General features: G+C 36.1%; 1 protein-coding gene across 1 annotated transcript in view; it reads right to left on the reverse strand.

Moving 5' to 3' along the window:
* Positions 1 to 15,889: 15,889 nt before the first annotated feature.
* The window catches only part of LOC112978082 (sodium channel protein type 2 subunit alpha-like), an 80,965-nt gene continuing 79,730 nt past the window's right edge, over positions 15,890 to 17,124 (reverse strand). The window contains 1 exon segment of the mRNA XM_026091205.1: positions 15,890 to 17,124. This exon segment is cut by the window's right edge and continues 157 nt beyond it. Within this exon segment, the coding sequence (XP_025946990.1) occupies positions 16,630 to 17,124 (495 nt within the window). The 3' untranslated portion in view covers positions 15,890 to 16,629.

Below are 17,124 nucleotides of genomic sequence, written 5' to 3' on the forward strand. Positions count from 1 at the left end.
GACTGAAATGAACTCCTGCAGACCTACTCCTGCATGTCTGCTCTGGGTGCTCTGCGTTCAAAGGAGGCCTTAGTTCAGGCACAGAAAGGCACTAATGCATTTAGGTCCAGCTATGTTACCAAATGTTTTAAAAGAGACTTGGCTTGCCTAGACACCCTGGATTTTAGGAAAAGATGTTGCACTGCTTGCCACCCTCCATAACTGCCTCTTGTAGCGAACACGTCCTTGTTTCTACCACAGAAGTCTTTGGTCTTAGGCTCCCTGAACCCCACATGCCTCCCTCCCCATATGGCGGACCAAAATGAACTTGCATGCAGTTGATTTGCCATGTTGTTTTTTAATTATCAATTAAATAAGGCTCAAAGTACTGTGTCTGCTTTGTTTACATGCTGATCAGTTCACCTGGCTTAATAAGCATGCACCAAACACCACAGTAATGAATGGCTTCACCCACTACCTTGGTCATTAGCCTGCAGTTTTTGCTAACATCCTTGGCTCTTCCTGACGCTACCATGCACTAGCACATCATTTAATGGTACCTGTAATCAGTCCTTTAATTTTTCCCTGAAAAATCATCAGAATGCAACTAATATGCACATTTCTAACACTCATCCTGAAATAATAAATTCATAGGCACTGTTCTGCTTTTCTTGTGCTCCCCCTTATTGCCGAAAATATTGGCACAGTGAACAATATATTTTTTTAATTTGAAGTTTATTATTAGAACAGTTAATGATGTGTTGCATTTGCAACAAAAAGCCCAAAAGCTAAAGTCACTACTGTTCTCTGTTCCTAAAATCTAGTCAGTAGCACTAGCAGTTTTTTATTATTTGTTACAGTAACATAGAGAATTTCCTGAATCTGTTTAGTGAGGAAGACTGTTTTTAGCTCATCCATGCATCTGGACCTCATTTTGTTCATTTACGCCCATAAACCTCTAAGGAATCAGGAGATTACTGAGTTTCTCAATATTCTCTTAAAAGGCATCAGCAGAAACACTGGGTTATTGAGAGCTTGAACCGCAAATGGCTGCTATCCTAACAACACCTGCAAACTGCTGCAGAGCATGCTGGCTGCCTGGTTCAGAAATTTAACCTCCTGCTCAACAAGCATGCTGCAAAGCTAATCCAATCACTCACCAATTTTGCCAAAAAACTGTGATATATTTACTGAGTCTGGCATGGAAAATGAGGTATTTTTTCCATTTTATTAGCATTTGTGGAAAGACAGGTGAGATCTAATTTCAAAGCCTTCAGTCTAATTCTTTTCCATACTTGGAATCTGGGCAGAGAGCCCAAAGATGAGGGAGGATGATTCTATTCATTTGTAGGGGAGTACATTGCTTTTATTAAATACTTTAAAGCTAGGAAAAGATATTTTTATTCTCTTTTTAATTTAAGAGACATAAGTAATGACTAGATACACGTATGAATTAGCTTCATCCATTATTTTCAGATGCATGGCTTAGATATTTATATCAGAAACAATGTTTACTCAAAGAAGCATATTTATGCATGGTCTTTATCAAGTGGTGTATTTCTACTAAAAGCTGATTTTCTCAAATTTAATGATTAATAGGGATTTTGAGGGAGGGAGAATTTGGGCCTGGCTCACAAATGTGAGATTGTGTTTATGTTACTTTCCTCGTCAGGCTTGTAAGGAAGCAGYCACTAAACAGATCAGCTTACAGACTGCTTCATTTCAGTTAAGGGAAGAAACCGGGTGGCTCCTCAAAGCCTCTTCCGTGCTCTCCCTGCAAATTTCCTTGAAGCCCATATATGAAATCAAATGTTCCCATGGACTGATAGAAGACGAGTTTACATGTCCTGATATATTTAGCTGCTATTTTATTCTATGGTAAATCTCCAGGTGACATGACAAAACGAGCAGCTCTATCAAGTTGACTAAAAGATTTACCATCTGGGGATCCTCGCATTCAGCTTAGGTACAATCTGCTTCCTGATGGCATGACTCAGGTTGGAAGATTGATGCGGCTAAAACTGATACAAAACCATTAGAGCTGGGGTGGAAAGATGTTAAAAAAACCCTCACAGGACATGTTTTAATGTTATCTGCCATGGTGGACATTAAAAAGTGACTAAAAAATACAAATCCCTAATTTTGATTATAAAATCCTGAAGAACAATTAATGGAGCAATTAGAAAAAAATCAACTCCACAGCAACAAACATATATGCAGTCTCCTTTGTAAAAAATCATGGAGAAGTTTTGCTTCATAAAAAGATTACTGGAATTCAAAAACTTTTTTTTAATCTTTAATTGAATAAAAACTCTCTAAAAAAAACCTGTTCTGATCCCTGGAAGACATGACTGTGGCAAAGACACTTATGCATGATGCACTTCCAAATTATGCAAATCCTCAAGAACGAATCATATTAATCCCCCTGGTTCTATGCATTCTTCACTAATCATTTCTTATGAACTCCCAAAATGCAGAAAGAAAACCTAACATATATATATTTTTTTAATGACCGTGTAAAAATTCACAGATCTTTACAGGACAAATAATACAGGGAGATGCAACCAAAAGATGAATGTCAACCTCCCACAGAAAAACAAATTCATTGAATGGATGATATCTTACACCATCTTGAATTTTATACAACTGCCACACACCAAAGGTATCACCTTGGCTGCTTATAATAGTAGCTGCCAGACATTTTGTAGCCGAGTTTCAACAATGATGGTTTCTCCTCCATCCTCTCTGTGTCACTGCCATGGCCTTCACCCACTGGACATGCTGCCCCCTCACTGTCCCCCTGCCAAGGCCTGCTGCCACTACCTTCTCATGTCAGAGAGAAAATAGAGTTGCATATGCTACAATAGTCCTCTACCGACTAATGGACAAAATTCCTCTGCTTAGAACTGGAGCAAAGGCCTCTCCCTCTACAATGGAAGTGGGGTTTCTTGGCCTTTTCTACTTCTACATGCCTCTAAGAATATTACTGTCAAAACCAGTGCTGGAATAACCAGAATGAAGGACATCACAAGTGGCGAGATTTAAAGTGCACTACATATTATTTATTCACTGCATTGTAGTCACACTCGTGTGTAATATTTGTGGCAAGATGGGGTAAGTCCTAAGAGGGCTACAAAGGATCAGTGTTTAAAAATCACCACTCAGAAGTTGATAGGCTACACATCTTTTATTTCTCTTACAGGTAGACAAAACGACCAGCTGATACATCTGTAGCCACAGATGCAGTGGCCTACACTGGAGGTGACAATATAGGGATTACTAAGATGCCTAAAAGAACAAGAAAGAAGTTTTTTGGCTAGACAAAACTTTGAAGAAGGTAATTCCTCTACTGAAAGTAAGATGATTTAAAGACACAATTAAGAAATTTTGTATTTGAGGCTATAAAACTAGCTGCAGCAGAAGGCATGGAAAATAAAGCTCTATAAGCAAGAGCTATTCCTGAGGATATTTTAATTATTATGATTAAACTAGAGGAGGAATTTAAGAGTTGCCATAAGGGGACCTATCTATTCTGCTTACTTACAGCAATATGGTATCAGACAACGGTGTTTTTTAAACAACCACCTTCTTAACAAAATGGAAAGTTAAATAATAAACTAGAAATAGAAATATTGTGTCTGCAGAAGGAATGATGTTGATTTTCTGAGTTTCCTTAAGTTTCTTCATGTCTGTTTCATTTTGTTTGTTTTAAATGAAGTTCTTCAGTATCAGTTTACAACTTAGAAGTTATGGTAGAGAGAAATTTTTCAGAAAAATACAACAATACACAATATTAATTGATGTTTAAACTACAAGTCAGCAAACATTTGCCTAGAGACAAAGATAGTCTGGGGCTGGATTTTGAGTGGTATGCAGCAGTCACGCTCCTGGGACTCACAGGATCATGAGAGGATGGCTAGGTAGGTTACACAGTGGTACCTAACTTTTGGCTTCTGCTGAGCTGTGGACTTGGCAGGAACTGCTACTGCACGCCTTAGCAAGACGCAGCACCTCGGTTCTTGAGAGGCAGCATCTTCTGGGTTCCACTGAGTTTCTACTACTGTATTTAACTGGTTGCTGAGTTCTATTTTAAATAAATGAGCTCCTACTTAAAATAAATTAATCCTAAACCAATTTCAAACTGATTGTATTTGACAGTTCTGATGATTATGAATCTTTGTTGATACAAACATATTTCTATTTTAGGAAAACGAATTTAATAGACCAAGCGAAGTTCAATGGAGATACAAAGGGGATTTTCATCCATATTTCCAAACTGGAAAATCACCAATTTTAGTTAACTTTTTTTTTTTTAAGAACAGACTGTAAGGGGTATAGAGCATGGTAATCTGAGCAGATGCAATACTTTGGATTTGCTCTAGATTGCAAATTTCATTTTGCTACAGGATACCGTAGACTCGGAATATTGATTTTTAATTCTCATAATGCTTTTTTTTTGACTCTATTTTTTCATTCTCTTCTAGCAGGGAAGCAAAACAACATCAAGGCTGTAGCATCAGGGACCATACTAAGAGATACCCAAACCCATAGTTTCATGAATACCAAATTAGTATAAGAGGGCACGACTGCCAGCCCTGCCTGCCCCTGTCCACTTCCCTTCTGCCTACCACAAGCATTTGTATGGCCATAYAGTGAATTGGATAGGAGAATTATCTAGGTTAAAAATAACATTTTTTTTCCCCCTCACTGAGAGTTCGGTTCTCCAGTCTAGTCTGCTGCAAGGCCACACAAATGGTTATGCTAGCCTAGGGGAAAAGGAAGAGCAGGACTTCTTTCACATATATTGCCAGCTGATGGCAGTTAGATATGTTTGTGAAACTATGGCCTAATTTAGGTCTTCTACTTGACAATTAGTAAGGATGAGGCACTTTTAGAGATATCAGCTGTCAGAAGTGCTACTGAAACAAAAATTACAGTGAGTCACCAGCTCCAGATCTTACTCACCAAAGGTTTATCAGGAATTTTAAGAAGGAAGAGAGCAAGCCATCTCAAATTATTTTCCACTATTCCAGTTTCCTCCCTTGAAATTTAATGCATTAGTCTTGAATCTCCTGATTCAGTGTGAATATGGTATGAATAAACTGACAGCCTTAACTTTTGTAAAGCCAGTTATAATACAATCACCATTCCATTTAAAAGGATATAATTTGATATGGATTTATAAAATATGAGCATAATTTTGCATTGATAACATACAAGGAATGACAATTGCTTCATGAAAAGTGGAAGAAAAATTCACTTGCTTGAAATCCAAATCCCCTTTACTCCATTCCTTGTGTAGCAGCATTGTTTAGAAGTCTGTTATATAAACTCTGAACTGTAAAAGTGCCCAACACAAATTTTTGTCAACAACACTGCTTTGAAAGGACATTCCCATAAACCCCAGAAAACCCACATCTTTGGTTTTGCTCCAGGTGCAACTTCATTGTCAGAGAACTACTGGGTTGACAGTATCTCCTAGCAGATTACTCATGCCACTAACACTATTCTTCAGTTATACTGGAGTATAAATGTCCCCATGCTTTTTAATCTGCTTTGAAAGGCCAGAGCAACTCTGGAGTTTCTAAGAGTATTAGGGGAGCACACTGATAAAATCAGTGAGGCAACACAACTCCTCTCCTAGCTAAGAGCACCAAAGAAGGATGGGGTAGTGATATGAAAGGTTAATAGAAATACATTGCATTCTTTGTGATAGTAATAATTATTCATGATTATAGTATGTTCCAATATAATTGACAGTAATAGCTCCAGATTATTTTGGAGGAATTTACAGTAATCCCTTAAAACATACAGAAACTAATCAGATACATTCAGAAACTCTGAGTTTGCATGTTTTATAAATACAGAAGAGAGTTGTACAATTGTTCAACACCCCCTTAAAGAATTCGCTCACTGAAATAAAGTTGAAAATTTTTCTTATTTTCTGTAGACCCATGATTTTACTACATACTTTTTCTTAATGCTAAATTAAAGTGTGTTTTCTATAATACTAGCCAAAAAAAAATCCAGCTAACGTACCCTTCATTAGTTCCAGAACTTACTGCCACACTTCATTTTATTTCTTTTCCTTTGTGTCTATCCCTGCTCTGTCCATCTCCTTGTGAGCTTTCTGAAGGGAGATGCTTCTTCTCATTCTTTCCATCTCTTCCCTTCTCCCYCTCACCTGAAACCCTGGTAAACAATAAAGAGCAGAAAATTGTGATGGGGATACCCCCCCTCCAACAGAGTTTGCCAGTTTTGGACTCAAGGTTTTCACCACACTGTGCAGAGTGGAGGAATGACTTGTTAACTGCTGTGTTTTAACAGACAGATGTAATAAAGGATTAAGATGAGGTGCTCTTTGTGCTTGTGCTAAAAAGATGAGAATGACAGAATTTCTACCTGCTCTGTAACTGCCAATACTTATCCAGTGCATCTTTAGTGAATGTCACAAAGAATTAGTGAGCAACAGATCAGTCAATCTCTCATCCAGGGAATCAGTTAAGCCTCAATTTAGCTTAGTAGTACATTTGGTAGTTCTTTGACATTAAAGGTACCTCAAGGTTTCTTAGCATGGGAATTGGTTTGATCTCCAAAGGAAGGTTTTCCAGATCAGCATCTCAGCTGTACGTATAAAGACTCTGGAAACTCAGATCTTGCTCTGCCAGATTCTACTTTTTAATTTTTTTAATTTACTCAKTGTGGCAGGGATAAGCAAAATCTTAGAAAAGTCATTTGGCACCAGGAGAAAATTTTTAAAGTGTTAGAGAAGTTTGTAACTGAAATTGTCCTGACACGTGTAACTACATTCCTGAAACTGTTAACAAAATATAATCAAACCTAAAGAAACTCTCACAGGGTTATGAATAAAACAGATACTTCCCAAAAGCCCTTATCGCTTCTATCAGACAGGACATGTTTTAAAAGGATAGAACTGACCTATTTACATGAAAAAAAATCAGTACAAGCAGACAGTAATTTGGTGATCAGTCTATAAGTATGAACTATTATCTGTTTCTGCCTACAGTTATGCAGGACATTTTTTGATTAGTATTTTGTCATGTTTCAAAGTTGTTTTAAATCACTTCTAGAGTGTCTTCTATCCCATGGGGGAAGGCTGAGTACTGAGCACCTGCTTTTCAAAGACCACATTTACACACAAAACTACAGTTTTATGTAGAACACAATATTCCTCACGATCAGTTATCTATTAATCCTAAAAGACTTCAACATGTCTCTAATTCTTTTTCTTAAGAACAGTATCTTCTTTCTTCATTCTTTAACATTTTTTCTAATTGTGGGTGAGGCCTATTTGTTAATGAGGTTACCTACCACCATTTGCTGGTGCTGTCACATGAGAAATATAACTGCTATAGCTGATCCAATTACTCTTCAGCTCCACTGTTTGAACCATCTGCTGCAATAAATTGATTACTGGTCTTCCTGCTTGAAAGGCATGCTCTTCTCTCTTCCTGACTGGGGATGGAGCAGGAAGAAGAAAGAAAAGAGAAAGAGACTGCATTATAATTTGCTAGAGCCGCCAAAGTCAGAAGGAAAAAAAGCCTTTATCTAGAGGAATAGGTATAGGCTTTTAAATGTGGTATTAAAGGTAAATATATTGAGCCCTTTGTATCAAATTGGCACTATATGAATTTTTGAACTGTTAAAAATACTTCAGTATTTCTTTACCTCTGAATGAGAGCAGCATGAGAATTACAGAAGATGGAGAACTTAAGTAACTTAATCATTTGGCTCAATTACAGTTGGTCTTCTAATATAACATCACTGGACTTGATACCCTAATGCCAAAACTTGGGGACTAACAAAGAATGTGGGCTTCTAAAGTAGGATTTGAGATGTTTCATGATATGGTATACCAATTCCCACTTTCTCCAAAAATACTGATTGAACATTTGAACAAAAAGTGCTATATCGTATTTGAATCTGTTGTTCTACCAAAGGGACAGATCATATATATATGTGTGTATATATATACATATGAATGTATGTATATACACACATATATACACATATATGTCTAAACATGTATGAGATCATAACCATATGTGCATATCCAGTGCGTATCACATACTCAAATAGAAACTTGGAGCAGAAGTCAATGAGAAGATTTATACTTAGCATGACAAACTTCAGATTACTTTCTTAAGTAGTAACCTAAGGACTTTCATTTTGCGGGTGTTAACATACTTTAAAATATTTGCTGTACTAGTCTTTTGAGCCTCATACCACCCATGCACAGCTGCTGTCCTTGCTTTATAGATCAAGCACTTCAATAAAAGTGAGTAGAGAATTCTGACTCTAACTTTTACACTTTGGTTATACGCATACACCTCACCCTCACCAGAAGTCTTAAAATTTGCTCATGCTCGAGCAGCTTCAGTTCTGCTGAGCTTTAACCAGGTGGTCATCCTCTGAAAAATTCTACTGATTTGGAATAAGGAAGGCAAAAAAGAAGTTTTTATTATTTTTTTTAAAGCAGAAAGTAAGTTTTACATGTTATTTCCCTAGACTTGCCATTGATGAACACAGATTGTCCCTGTCCACTATAGGAAACAACAACTGAGCAGCGATTCTCTGAGCTCCCAAATCAGGTCCTCAAAAATATCTCAATGTAGTTGCTGATTTTGAGCTCCCTAACTAATCAAACCTTAGAACTGGCTTCCCAGGCTTCAGGGGAATTTTGTTGAACAATCAGACATTTCCAGTACATATGAGATCACTGTGAATGATAAAAGGTAAAGTCAGGAAACTACCAAAGACAATAGAACCAGGCTATCTGCATAATCCTGTGATCTAACATGATGACAATACAGAAATCCTCTTAGACTTGACCATTATCATGGATAGCATGGCATCAGAATCAACTGCCAGGACAAGCTGACATACTTTAATATTAAATAAATATTATCAAAACAAATATTAGCAAAATTAGAATAATATCTAAAAGCAATAAATACCTCTTTCCAGTATGTGGCACATAATTCTATCCCCTGAAAAGGTACTGGTAAAGATCTTGAAAAGAGAGCTGCTGGCTAAAGAAACTGAAATACCTTTTCTAACAATTCTTAGTTTTAAAAAGATGCTGTTCATTGATTGTTGAAATAATAACAACAACAACTTTAGACATTAGAAAAAGCACAGGACAGTTTCCTGCACCCTTTAATTAGCTCTTTATTTCAGTAAGAGGCAGTTTTAAAATACTGCCTTGGAAAGATGGGTCTCGTGCTTAAATAAGTAATTACTTTCATTTCCTCTTTTGTATTGTCAGAGAACTGACAATAAATCAAGAAGTACACTGAAAACAAGCTATTAGAGATACTATTTTTTATATAGTGAACCTATAGATTTTAGCGATTTATAACCTTGCAGAATTTCACGTTTTAGATTCAAGCCTTAACACAAGAAAAGCATCAAAGTAGGGATTTTTTTTTTTGTGTTACCATAATGTTGGTAGGCTAAAACCAACAAATTCTCCCAGCAACAGAGTTTTCCAATGAAATGTGTTTTTAAATTTGTATTAGTTACATGGAATAGGCTTAATTAATAATATCATTGTTAATTAATCAGGGGTATCTTCTGTGATGATGACATAGCAATCTAACCTTTATAGTCCAGGTAGAGACTAATTTATCCTTTTCTAATTGCCTGTGGACTTCATAGTAATTAGAAATTTACATTATTTTCCTGTAATAAGATCTTTTAACTATTGTGAATGTCTGTCCTATTTCACTAAAATTATGCCATTTCCAATGCCTGGCTTTTCCAATATACGAACTGTCAGCTTCCAACAATTCCAACTATGAACAGAAGAAGCAAAGTCTTAACATACTGTAAACATTAATCACCACTCATAATATTAAACAAATAAATGATAGCAATGTTTAAAGTTAGATGCAGAAAAAAATGCCACAAAAGGGTTTTTTACATTATCTTTTGGAATAGAGGGGCATTTATATCTATTATTGGACTCCACAATCCTTCCTGTCCGTTCCTCCACATGCATGGTTTCCTTTCAGTGGCTTAAACCTCTGGGGTATACAATAGTACGTTATCATTATTACACTTGTTTTCATATGTAAATACCATTTCAGAGATCTGGCTCTTGGATACACATCTAATGAGATTCTCTTAAATTCATTTTTGAAACAGTCTGCTTCTGCATAATTTACATTGAGATTATAAATCTTATGCATCTTTAGTGAAATAATAATGCAAAATCTGTAACCCCTTTTATGTGTCTTACATCAAAGACAGACAGTAATGGCATATATTACCATTCTTTACACTTGGCAAAGTCAACTTGAAAAAAAATCAATGCCCTTCCCAATATTGTACTTTCAAAGGCATACAGAGTAAAATTCAAATGTGAAATAAGGGTTTTAATCATAAAACCCAAGTAGAAAAATCCTGTTAACATTTTATTATGTCTTCTACACATCTGCTGTTGGTTACTGTCCTTTGGACATAAATATTCTTATTTCCTTGTTCTTTTTATTTTCATACAAAATTAAATTCTAAAAGATGTTTCAACATGTCAGACCTAAAACACAATGAACAAACAAAAAAACCCCCCAAAAGTAAAAGCAGTAAAGCTGGTGATCTGAACAGAGTTCACAATGCTCCTGAACATCACTCCCAAATTATTTTATTTCTTGGATTCATGCAGCTCCGGACAGATGTTCTCAGGTCTCTGCATTTATCTCCCCACCTATCTGTTACCATGTAACTCGCAACAATTTCCAGTCCTATAGAGGTAGAGCATTAGCAGTTGAGTTCAGTCTAACACATAATATACCAGAATTTGCAGCAATGCTGTGTGAATGTTTAAACATCACATTTCACAGCCATCAAGAGGTTATAAACAAGAGAAAGGTTACAGGGATTCACAATGCCTGTCAGTGGAGAAAGCATTTTAGCTCTTTGCCTGCCCAAGACCACAGGCATGATTAGCATCACTGGTATAGTCCAGTTTGCCATATTTGGTGGATGCAGATGCAGTATTTACTGAACACTTTATACAGATATACATCTACACAGATATTAATGCAAGTATTTCTGCAGAACATGGGCAAAAAGTTACTGTATATTTTGGTAATCAAGAAGTACCACATGACAGGGGTTGCTATGGTATCTGCAAGCACGACAGTTTTATACAGCAGTACTGCAAAAAGGCATGTAATTCCCTGGCCATTTATRAATGTGCATGCTGCAGATACTTACTACTTTGAAAATGAAAATGGCATATTATGCTCCATCTCAGAAATTCATCTTCTGAAAAACACTATGGGTTTTTTAATTAGCTGGAAGATTCTACAAAGATTATTAAGATTGTTGTTAAAAAGAAAGCAAGATGCTTTTAAGACAAACAATAGAAAATGCAAGTGCAGAGCATGTCTGGCACTGCTGTTTCTGACTGTTATAAATTGTTTATGAACTGTCATGTCTTATTTTCATCAAATATTGTTCTTGCAGCAGAGATCATGTGTGCTTCTGCATGCAATTTCCCCTCTCTAGAGAGATGAGAATGTGCCGCAGTTTACTTTGCTTGGGCTCCACTGCAGTATTTCTTTTCTTTTTTTCTTTTTTTTTTAAGACAGGCACTAGGATAGGTCTGTATTTCACTATGCAACAGCTCCCACTCATCAGCGAGAAAGAAAATACGAAATATGCTAAGTATGGAGGCTGCATGCTGGATCACACAGACAAAACTTAGCTGTGCTCAGAGAATAAAGGACATTGGTACCATCCCCTACTGAAAATGATGTTTATAATGCAGAGGTTTGTGAGCCATTAAATATTCTTATACTGTAGATATTTCAGGATATTTCTGCTAATGCATTATAAAGCTAGATAAGTCTTTCTGAATATGTGCTATAGAATGGCTATCTTAAGAATTTTCTAGGTTCAAAAAAATCAATGCATTTTTAATAATACTTCATGTTATTTATGACTGTCTGCCATGCAAATGAGATAGATACTTTCTTCTGTGATTCTTTTAAAAGGTTGGGGCTGTGGATGCACAGTGGAATTAAATGAATAATGCCTATTAATAAAAGCAGAACCTATCTGTGGAATTCCCCAGCACGTTTTTAATAGACACCCTAAGGCTATATTTTAGTAAACTCAGAGGAGTGCGGCGGTTCTTAACCAATGTGGTGCCAGCCCTAAATAAAGGGCCACATGCTGCTGTTTAGAACCTAAACCCATAAATTGCTGGCCCAGTCACAAAAGTATTACAACAAAGCTGCCTTTACACAACAAGTTCAACTATCACGTTGCAGCTTCATTAGTTTACTAGAACAAAGTATAATCCCCTATGTCTGTGACTGTAATTTCTATTCCTTGATTCCTTATGTGACTTAAATCAAAGACACCAATCACCATAGCACGATCATCTGGCAGGTGTTTGTGCCCTCTACCGGAGGCAATCAGATTTAACTATTTATTTTAAGTCCCATGCTAACAGCTATGGGAGATTCTCTTTTACTGAATCTGATGCATATGATACTCAGGAACATGTGTTTTTGCTTAAAAGCAATACCAAAAAAAAGAAAAAAAGATTTCAGGGCTCTTTACAATGAGATGAATGAGGAATATCCTCTCTCTTCCCCATACCATCTTTCACTTAATAATTTTACAATAGAGACAACTTTGTACGCTGGATGCAGGTGAAGTCTAATCCACTGAAGTGAAATAGAGTTTTGTTATGGAGTTGAGCAAGGCCAAGATTTTCAAAAACAAGAAATTTTCCCCTTTCATGTCCTAATGCATTTTGGGGGATTTTGTTTTTTAAACAGAGTTGATGGCATCACGGAACGATGGTTTAGATAAGAAAATACACTAACATTCCTGGGTGGATAAGAGACAGCGAAGTAGGCTTTTTCCTCAGAAACTTTGAGAATGCCTCTCTTATTCATTGTCCTTTCTCTGTAAACTAGGACAATAAGAGAGTGCAGTGCCCTCCTGTTCTAGGAATTTTGCTTAATGCTTCACTTGCTGTTATATGACTAGACCATTATGCAGAAACATCCGTCTTATATCAACATTAAAACATTAATGTATTTTATACCTGCAGGTTAAGGAGGAACATTGCGGGTCAACTGTATCTTCCAGAAAGGCAAATGACTTCCAGGTATACTGGAATAATTTCTAAGAAATACAAAAGGCTGCAAGTTTATTCAAATATATACATTTGAAATCTGCAGATATATTATACTTTTTGCAAAGGACCAAAAAGTTTGGAATTTGAGTCAACAAGAATGGTGATTTCAGTTTGATTGTGCTTTCAGCAAACATCATGTACTTCTGCACACTACCAAATTATAGCAAAATTAATTGGGGAGCATTAATTGGGAAATTAATGTTAGATACGACTATATAAATTCCTCTGCAATGCTAATGAATGATAAACCCCCAAATCCTACAGTAACATAAACTGAGGACTTAAAAATGCAGATACTTTCTTTGCTTTGGATAATATGGTTCCTGTTCAGGTGCTTAGAGCCTTTGGATGCTGGGTCATTGCACAGTATCCACATCTCTTTCAAGAACAATTATTAAAGTTCTTCAGAGCAGTTTTGGATTCCACTGAAGTTACGAATGACCCCAAAAAATGAATATAATTCAACATTTATTTGTATGGTAATTGAATGACATGTTTTACAATTATTTTTCTCTTTTATCCATAGGGGAAATTTAATGTTTTTTATGGAAGATGTTGACTTGATCCTTCTGCATACCCTTCAAATCTAAAGGGTTTCTTAAATTTAGCCATCTAAAACCGCCTCATCACTAAAGTGGTCCCCCCTTAACAACAATTACTTAATGTTAATCTGTATTAATTTTATACAGTAAATACACAAAGACTAAAACAAGTACATAAAAAGGTTATCTTTATTCTTTTGGGTTGTTAGCAATGTAGTTATTTTTGGTAAAACAACTTCTGCATGCAGTTCACCAGTACACTACAAGTCAATAGTTTCTGTAAAAGAAGGAGCCTAACTATATTTTATTTCTTTTGTAGGAAACACAAAGTATTTCACTGTCCATTATACAAGTTTACTATTCATTTTTATGAAAAAAGATTCTGTACAGCAAATTATATTTAAAGCAATTCTACTGCAGCATGAATCAACAAGAAAAGGATACTGGAAAGAAAACAATGTTTCTATGACTAAGATTAACCTGAAAATTGACAGAGAGTGGACTATGAATTTGAAAGAAACCCTTCCATCTCGTTTTACATATAAGGAACAACCTACTGAGAGGAAGAAGAAATGTCCTTTTCTTTTAAAATTATTCCTTATTAAAATATGTTTAATATAATTAGCAGAAACTTAGAACTACCGATTCACATCGTATCTTAGGTTTCCCAGCAGTAAAGCGTCATGGATAGAAAGCAAAAGACAAAAACATGAAGATATTTGTAGTTTCTTATTATAAAATGTTATAAAATAAAATTATTTTCAAAACAATATAGCTAGATCAATAGATATACATATATATTATAAAAGTTTTTTCTAGCCCCACATTTTAAGCAAGTTAAACAATATATTTGTCCTGTGTAGTCTCGTTTTTCACTGCATGTTACTGATTAAAAAACTTAAAATAAAATCTAAAATAGCAGGAAACTATTGCTTACTAGGAATGATGGTCTGGTTGAACAGTTTGTTTCATTCTACCACTTACATGTCTTCCCATCTTAGACTTCAATAGCTGTAGGATAATAGCAGCAAGCATGCATCAGTTAAAGCTTCCCAATTATTTGGAGTATTACAGAATATATCATATTATCTATTGAAATGTTATAAGCTACACTTTCCAAGGTACATATTTGATGCAATAAATACAGTGCTTAGTTCATTGTCTCTTTGTTCAAACAGGTACCACTACGTAAAACAACTGATTAAAGAACAGAGGGCATTTTACTTACATACATAGTGTCAGCTTGGATGAGAACACAGGTTATCTAAATTATAGTGCAGGATAAAGCTGATTTAAGTATACCCTTTTGGTCACCTCGGCATTCTAGGGAAGATTCCAGTGAAAGCATGACTGAAGTGCCACACGTCTTTGATGAACATATTTTCTGTCTCTCGTATGACCCATCCCTCCAAAGTATTAAAATTTCAGCCTGAGGTTTACATTAAGGCAATATTTGTCCCTTAGGTACTTTGTCAATTTATACACGTAACTTTGATTACTGTCTTAAATGGGTTTTATTCATGCGAAATAAGAAGCGCAGACAGACTGTAGAATTAAATATGGAAGCCACTGATGAAATTAAAACAAACAAACAAAGAGAAAAACAGACCACCATTCTGTTCATTTTCAGTAATTCTCTATAAGCACAACTTGATGTTTGTAGCTTTTCTGTCATAAAATCTGTTTAAATCCCTCAGGAATGAAAGGATACCTTGGATCCTGACTGTAACCATGTTTTTTTTTCATAACTTCATGTTTAAAACAGGAGCTATGTGTGTAGTGTGACTTATTTAAATTCCTCTATCTGAATAGGAGCACGTACCACTGTGTAGTAAATTATGAATTACTTTAAAATATTAAACATAAGTACATTAAAAACAAGAGAGGAGATCTTTTCAACGTGTACAAGTATCTGAAGGGAGGGTGTCGAGAGGATGGGACCAGACTCTTTTCAGTGGTGTCCAGCGACAGGACGCAAGGCAACGGGCACAAACTGAAACACAGACAATTCCATCTGAACATGAGGAGAAACTTTTTCACTGTGAGGGTGACAGAGCACTGGAACAGGTTGCCCAGAGAGGCTGTGGAGTCTCCTTCTCTGGAGATATTCAAAACGCGCCTGGATGCAATCCTGTGCAATGTGCTCTAGGTGACCCTGCTTGAGCAGGGGGGTTGGACTAGATGATCTCCAGAGGTCCCTTCCAACCTCAGCAATTCTGTGATTCTGTGAAGAGACACTAAATTACCAACCTCCTTTCTGTGAAAAACATTCCCTTATGAATGTAGACTCTCCTTGTTGTGTTTTCTGATAACTTGTTTCACTATACTCTGTCCTTCTGTTAGCATTTGCTGATGACTGGATCTAAATCCTCAAGTCCAAGAACCTGGGATCTTGGTTTTCTGTTTTTAGAACTGCCAAGCAGAAAATTATATTCACATTACGATGCCATAAGTATATATTCCTGACATTTGTGTACTTCTGAAAGAGTATTTTTTCTCTTAGCATAGTAAAATCATAAATAATGTGTATTAAAGCTAATGAGATCAAAAGAAATTACAAATATAGCACATATATGGCAGATGAAATGTACACAGTGAATACACTTATTTCACAAAAATACAGACTTATTATGACTGGTAATTTTGTACCCTGTTAAGGGTCCCTACAGTCCAAGTAGAAACTTTGTGTGTCCTCTTTATTACTGCTAGCTGATAATAAAAGCTAGTCTTCTGGCAATTGTTTTCCTGTTACAGAGTGAGTTTGCTAATGAAGGGTCATTGTCTTGATATAGGCACCGACTATAACAATGGGTAAATACGTAAAAACTTGTCATTTCGGCATAGTCCTCCAGTAAGAGTGCTATTGACAGGAATGTCATCTTTTCAGGCTTGTAAACACTCATCACAGGCAAGCTGTTTTTGTCTTTATTTTTTATTTCCTTTTCCATCTTTCCCCTTGTCTTCTTTTTCTGATTTGTCATCTTCATATTTTTCTTTTTCTGGCTTTGTTACACTGTCGTAGGAAGGTGGAGATGTGGTGGATGTGGTCATATCTGTTTTCTCTGGAGCAGAGTTTAAACTTAGCTTATCAATAATTGTATCTTTTTTGATAGGCAGATCAACTCCATCTTTGTCATACATAAATGAAACTTTTTTTACTGATTGTCTTAAAAGGTAACATCTATAAGCACGCTGAATAACAGTAGCAGACACCTCCTCCTGTTTTCGTTTTAATGTGGTTGTAATTGGTTCATAGGAGACTTTAGAAGGATTGGCTGCCATAAACCGATCTTCCATCTGTATTCTGAGGGCATCCATCTCATCACTTTCCCCCAAAACACGCTTTGTGAAAGCAAACAAGATGTCAAGGCAGTGAATTCTGTCACCACTTACCATGGGCAGATCCATTGCAATAAGCTG

This window comes from Apteryx rowi, unplaced genomic scaffold (genome assembly GCF_003343035.1).
Source record: "Apteryx rowi isolate R43461 unplaced genomic scaffold, aptRow1 scaffold_121, whole genome shotgun sequence".
Classification (NCBI taxonomy): Eukaryota; Metazoa; Chordata; class Aves; order Apterygiformes; family Apterygidae; genus Apteryx; species Apteryx rowi.